This window comes from Myxine glutinosa, unplaced genomic scaffold, assembly GCF_964187855.1.
Source record: "Myxine glutinosa unplaced genomic scaffold, kmMyxGlut1.1 SCAFFOLD_699, whole genome shotgun sequence".
NCBI lineage: Eukaryota > Metazoa > Chordata > Myxini > Myxiniformes > Myxinidae > Myxine > Myxine glutinosa.
Window position 1 is genome coordinate 48,965 of NW_027616794.1, and position 6,496 is coordinate 55,460.

The 6,496-nt window shown below is 44.4% G+C and overlaps 1 protein-coding gene across 4 annotated transcripts in view; it reads right to left on the reverse strand.

The window, feature by feature from the left end:
* The window catches only part of LOC137422005 (choline transporter-like protein 1), a gene marked incomplete at its 3' end in the record, with an annotated part of 50,479 nt that extends 44,383 nt beyond the window's left edge, over window positions 1–6,096 (reverse strand). For 2 of the 4 annotated variants that reach the window (XM_078768916.1, XM_078768913.1), the window contains 3 exon segments: window positions 2,452–2,553; window positions 3,941–4,054; window positions 5,912–6,079. In XM_078768916.1, coding sequence (XP_078625042.1) covers window positions 2,452–2,495 — 44 coding nt within the window. 4 annotated transcript variants of the gene reach the window in all.
* Window positions 6,097–6,496: the final 400 nt, after the last annotated feature.

Sequence of the window (6,496 nt, forward strand, 5' to 3'; positions counted from 1 at the left end):
GTTTTCCTTCCAACATTCAACTCCTTTCTATTTTATGTAAACATTTTAATCTACCCACAACTCAGAGACCTTCATATTACATTCTCGTGACTACGTTAATTTGCATCATGAACAACCCTCTCTGGAGGATTGCGACGCATCAAGGACAGCCTGAGGGGAGGGAGGGCCTTCATTCATGCCAGATTTGGTTGAAATCAGCCAAAAATGGAGTTGGTGAACAAACAGACCAATCATGCTCTATAGCATAGATAGATTTACAATTGGAAGATCAATAATTCGATTAAATATCACTTAAAGATACGACAAAAATTGAGAGCTTGGATTTTTCTTTAGTATTTAATGTGTGGAGAAAATTCCAATATGCATTTCCACCAATCGTGGTGGTGTATTTTGGAAATTTGAGTGTAGTTTTCCTTTAATCACAAAACCAATGTTGAATCAAATGTTTATTACAACTATCAGAGTATCCTCCATATGGGCGATCTCGTTCCAAGCGTGCAACGGGTTCTTCTGGCATATCACTTTATTTGAGCAGTGTATAGGCAACAGACCGCTGCCTTGATCACTCCCAAAAATAAAAATGACCCGGGTTATGTACATGGAGCGAAAACATTGTACTGCATCGTGGTTGTATAAAAATATAAAAAAACCACCTTTAGAGGCCATTTTTCCCCGCAAAGCGGGGGTTGGCCTTTTTCGGGAACCGTGGTTGTTGTTGTTTTTCGGTCCCCTATTTGAAGCAATGTTTTACGGCCGGATGCCCTTCCTGACGCCAACCCTTTTTGCCGCCTTTAACGACAAACAGGGAATTACCAGTGAACTGGTACTCAATTAGCCGACCTCGGAAGGATGACAGGCTGAGTCAACCCCCTGGTTGTATAGCACAGATAATTCCAATCGGACCCCCCTGTCCAACCTTCCCCCACCCCCCCCCCCCCCCAGCCCTCCACAAAGGAAAATAAAAAATGCCAAGATGGGCGGAATGTTTTTTGTTTTTTTTCAAACCTGTTGGAATCAAATGACACTTGCACAGACACAACTTCAGGGTGCCCTCAATAATCCCTGAAAGTTTCAGCTTCCTAGGTTAAATCCTCTCATAGAGTAGTAGATAAAACATACAACATACATAGAGATTATCATCTCTTCCTGCTCATGTGCAAAGATACTGTTACAGTTGTACAGACTCGGCCATTTTCCTGCTCCCAATCCTGACAAACCACGATTAAAGTGGTCACTCAGGCCCAGACGCTCCATGCAGGGTTGAGGGCCTATTTGCTGCTCTACTGTACTTCGGTGGAATGTCTGAGCCGGACAGACACACCATCTGAATGAAATGACCAAGGAGGCGGACAAGACTGAAAATTCCGTAGCTGTGCTCGGTTGAGCAAAGCAAGTCCCAAATGGAAATGCATGGCACGGTGGGGAACAGCGTCTGGTCTCGCGTCATGGTTCGATTGCCCAGTGGAGAACTGCAGGCGGGACAGGACCTTAGGGGGGCGGGGGACTCAAGATTCGGTCAGGGAAGCGTAGAGGAGGCAGGATGTGTCCACTGTGCCGACCGTGCACACAAAGAAAACCGCTCAGCTCCCACAGTGTGGACCAAGACACATCTCCTCCCGGCCCCCATTGCACCCAACTTTATCCCTTTGGTGCACATGATGCCCTGTGTCGTCACTTGGCTATGCCCCTGTGGCTCCTATTGGCCTGGCAAGTACAGTCCATTGGTGGGCCCCTCCCCTTGATCTTTGGCACTAGTGTAGTAAAGGGTTTGTGTGCTTGCCCATTTTGCATCAAAGGTTGTAGTCGCGGCCTCATTTTTCCCCAAAAAGCATATTTAGGACATGTTACAAAGGAAATCCGGCATCCGGAATCCGGCATCCGGATCCGACAAATCGCATCCGGCCATAAAACATTGCTTCAAAAAAGGGACCAAGATGCCCGAAAAAGGCCAACCCCTACTCTGTGGGGAAAAAGGGCCTCTAAAGGTGGATTACAAAGGAAAGGGCATTAATGAGGGATTTTTTTTTTTGGGGGGATATAAGATTTAGGCTCGTGTAAGAGCTAACATTGATCACAAAAAAGACAAACTGACACATAAAACATATGATAAAGGGAGCGGGAGAACAAGATGGAGAGCAGGGACATCGGGAGATCTGTGGGAGGAAGAGGGCTTGGGGGGAGGAGGCATGGGAAGGGGGGGGGGGATGTAAGGGGAAAGCACTTTTAGACACCAAAATTAGGGAGGGAAGACAGGTTTATATATAAATAGACGGATAATCCTATAATCCCATTAAATTACCTCACGATTATTCTAGATGTGCACTATGAAAATAAACAATGCTAAACTATGCAATAATAAGCCTTAGTAGCCATTTCCGCAACAATACTGTGCAGCAGACATCAATTACAGATGCTTCTCTCAGGGGTCTACCAGTACGACAGTGGCCTTACCATGCCAGAGATGAAGAGGAAGAAGATGACAAGCCAAGGAACATCTGTGCAGCATCTTTTCTCCAGTGGGGTCCACTGGCGGACAGGACGCTTGGATTCACTCTGAGGTACAAGGGGATAGGAAATAGGTGAGGGAGAAATTGATAAAGGTAACGTATTGCAGGATAAAGATCTCACAGACGGGTTATTCAGGTTGCCCTCGTTCAGATCACACAGCTACTGTCCAATGTCATACGCTTGTATATCCCAGGGAACAAAAATAAATAATAAATAAATAAATATATATATATATATATATATTGGATCAAAATAAGAATACTAACCAACCACGTCCAAAGTTCATGTGTCACAAACTTTGTGGGTAAAAGGTCATCATGGATGCAATTTGGAAACACCTCAAACTAGCACACTACCTTAATGGCCCCAATTATACCCACCACCATGTGGGATTGCCCTGAAAACATGTTTGCCGGAATTCTTTCACAAACTAGTTGGCCAGGTCCTGTGTTTGACTGAAAGTGGCAGGAATTTGGATTTGGGCAAGCGTGCCAGCGACAGCTCGCATAACCTGCACCAAGGACACAGTCAGATCTTCAGCATCCACAAACTAATCCTGGCAGGAGAGCCCAGTTTAGGATCCATCAGAGGGACGGCACAGACATTGATGGCTCGCCTGCCTGTGAAACAACTGCCAATTCATCCTAAGCAGACCAATCATACCACCAACACGATGTTCATACTATCCTGAGCATACTTTTAACGTTACCAAAGCCAAATGGCAGAGAGTGGGTTGGATAAATTGGCCCCGATAAGTGGTGCATCCCTCCGAGTTGTCTCGCCTGTGTTTAAAGCATGAGGGAATTAAATGAAACAAGAAAACCATTTCACAGCCGCTTTGTGGGTCGGGTGTAGTACCATGCAATGCTTAATCCTCGAGAGAAGGTATCAAGCGTGAAGTGAAGTACCATCAACTCCCATGAAGGTGGGCCTTGAAGTACCACCCACTCCTATGAAGGTTGACAATCCCCATGAAGGTTGGCCTTGAGTTGAAGTACCACCCACATGAATGCCGCGATTTTACGGCAATGTTAATATCATGCTCGATGAAGTTTGGTGACAACTCGTGTCGTGGTGAAAGGGGAGATGGGCATCGGGACGGACAAACATTCCATCGCATCCGCTGAACAGAAGCAAACTTGAAAAGTTGCCAACACTTGTGCTGGGTTCTTGCACGACCAACAACATCCAACCAACCGTAAACTGGAATCTTTCACATTTTCAATAATTGTCCAACTTTTTTTTTTAACATTCAGAACAATTGTACAATCACTGAATTCCACACATTCTGATGTGCCATACTCTGACAGAGCGTCGATTCTGCCGAAGCAGTTTCTTGTCAAGGGTTATACTGGGTGGTTTGCCATTGCCTTCCCAGCAGTAGTTCGGGCAGGAATTTGGAATCTGCTCCATGGTGCCGTCGATAGCTCACCTATTCTATGTGCAGGACACTGCAGGATATTTAACGTCCACCAACGAATACTGGCTGACGGAACACCTGTGGGTCCATCTGAGGGATGGCACACACATTGATGAATCACCCTGCCTGGAAACACAAGGATGACAGTTTATAGCTGGGTCTGGATTCAAACCCAGGCCAGACAGCTCAGAAGTGAGTGTGAGTGTCTCTAGTCTAGGCCATCCTGTCATTCCACATTAACAAACTAATTTTAATCCCTCACTCAAAACATGCAGCAGCAAAAGCTCAAGAGGACAGTCACACTTGCCTGTCACACTTCACTCGCACTTCCCTGTGCTAGAGTCCCCATCTATCAATGGACTACGGGGTAGGACAAGACAGGAATCGGGGTTCAGTTCCAGAAGTTCCACAACAGAAGTTTACATTTCGATACCAACAGAATGAATGAACGTTTTAAGGCCATTTTTCCCCGCTATAGCGAGGTTAGCCTTTCGAGCCCCATGACAATCATGGTTCCCTGTTTGAGGCAATGTTTTTATGGCCGGATGCCCTTCCTGACACTAACCCATAGTCGCCTCTTACGATGCGCAGGGATACGGTGTACCTATTCTAAATCGGGGTACTCACCGGGATCATTCATCCCAGCAAGCTAGTACTCAATTTGCCGACCTCGGAAGGATGACAGGCTGAGTCAACTTCGATACCAACAGGATAAAAATAAATAAATGGAAGAGTAAAAACAAACAAACAAAAAAAACAATAAAAAAAGAATAATAAGAAATAATAAGAAAAAAGAAAAAAAAGAAAAACATTAAAGAAAAGGAAATTTTAAAAAGAATAATAAATGGAAGAAGGAAAAAAGCAGAATATGAAGATTACAAAGCAGATTTTAAAAAAAAAGAAAAAAAAAGGAGTTAGAAGTACATGAGGTAGAGGGTGAAGAAGAAGATGAAGATGAAGAAGTGGAAGAAGAAGATGAAGGGGAAGAAGAAGATGAAGTGGAAGAAGAAAAATATGAAGTGGAAGAAGAAGAAGATGAAGTGGAATAAGAAGAAGATGAAGTGGAAGAAGAAGAAGAAGTGGAAGAGGAAGAAGATGAAGTTGAAGAAGAGGAAGATGAGGTGGAAGAAGAGATGAAGTGGAAGAAGAAGAAGTGGAAGCAGAAGAAGATAAAGTGTAAGAAGAAGAAGAAGATTAATTGGCAGAAGAAGATGATGAATTGGCAGAAGAAGAAGATGAATTGGCAGAAGAAGATGAATTGGCAGAAGATGAATTGGATTAATAAGAAGAAGTGGAAGAAGGGGAAGATGAAGTGGAAGAAGAAGAAGAGGAAGAGGAATATGATGAAGATTATGAAGAGGAATATAAAAAGGAAAAACAAGTGAGAACAGCACCATATTGAGAACAAAGATAAGATAAAACAAAAAAAAAATAACAGAATAATAAAAGGGAAAAACAACATAAAAGCAGCAATCCTGGAAATAATAAAAAGTTAATGCAAGAGAGAGAAAACACAATCTCGAGAAATAAGAGGTAAATAAACAGATAAGGAGTTCAATTAAAAGGAAATAACAAATGATACAAAGTGAAAAATGTTATAAATTCATTAAAAGTAAAATAGACTCAATAAGTCAAATTGAAGAGAAATTCGAACCCTGAACCTGAAACAAGAAAACAAAACAAAACGTTTTCGTTTTTATACAATTTCTTACTAATAAAAACCGGAATAAGCTAAAACATCATCATGTGCGCGCGAGGTCCACCTCGTCACCAGGTCTTCCTCCACCTCCACCACCACAAACACCAGCAGCAACAGCTACGACTACAACAGGTCGGCAAGAAAGCGTGAGGCGACCTGGACACGCAGTACCATTATAAACAAAGGACAAACTTATCCCAGGATCTCAGGGACCCGGTCCCGGCATCACGAGCCGAGCCCCGTGGACCCATATGCCACCTGACTGAACTCATGGCGGGTCTCACCTCCGATCCACAGCAGCCCATGGCCCGGGGCTCGGCCCCTCGGCCACCAGGCCCGACCGAGGAGGTGGCAGACCGCCCGGTTCAGGGGAAAACGCCGAGGAGACCAGGAACCCTCAGCAAACTCGATATCGCAACTCGTCCGCTTCCGCTCGGCCCGGAAAGCGCCCACAGGCCACGGGCAAAGTGCGCATGCGCGACCCCGCCCACTGCTCGCGACTCGGGAATGTGTTTACACACTTAGTTTACTCCATCGCCCTTTTACCGCCCGGATGTTTCTCTTTACCCGTAAACTAAGCGTGCTCATGGACGTTTCGCCGTCATGTTTAACCGATTCACTGCTTGTTGTGTTTCACAAACATAATCCATGTCTGTCTGTGAGTGTCAATGAGGATGTAAAATGAAGATGAAGTCAAACGTGGAAAAAGACATTTATACTCGTAGTCGTTGTTGTTGTTGTTGTTATTGGTTTTATTGCTATTTTTCCTGACATAGGTAACGATAAACTGCCATCCTGGTGTTTTACAGGCAGGGTGGGTGATTAATCGTTTAATGCCGTCATAGAGGGGTCAATATATGGTTGAACCC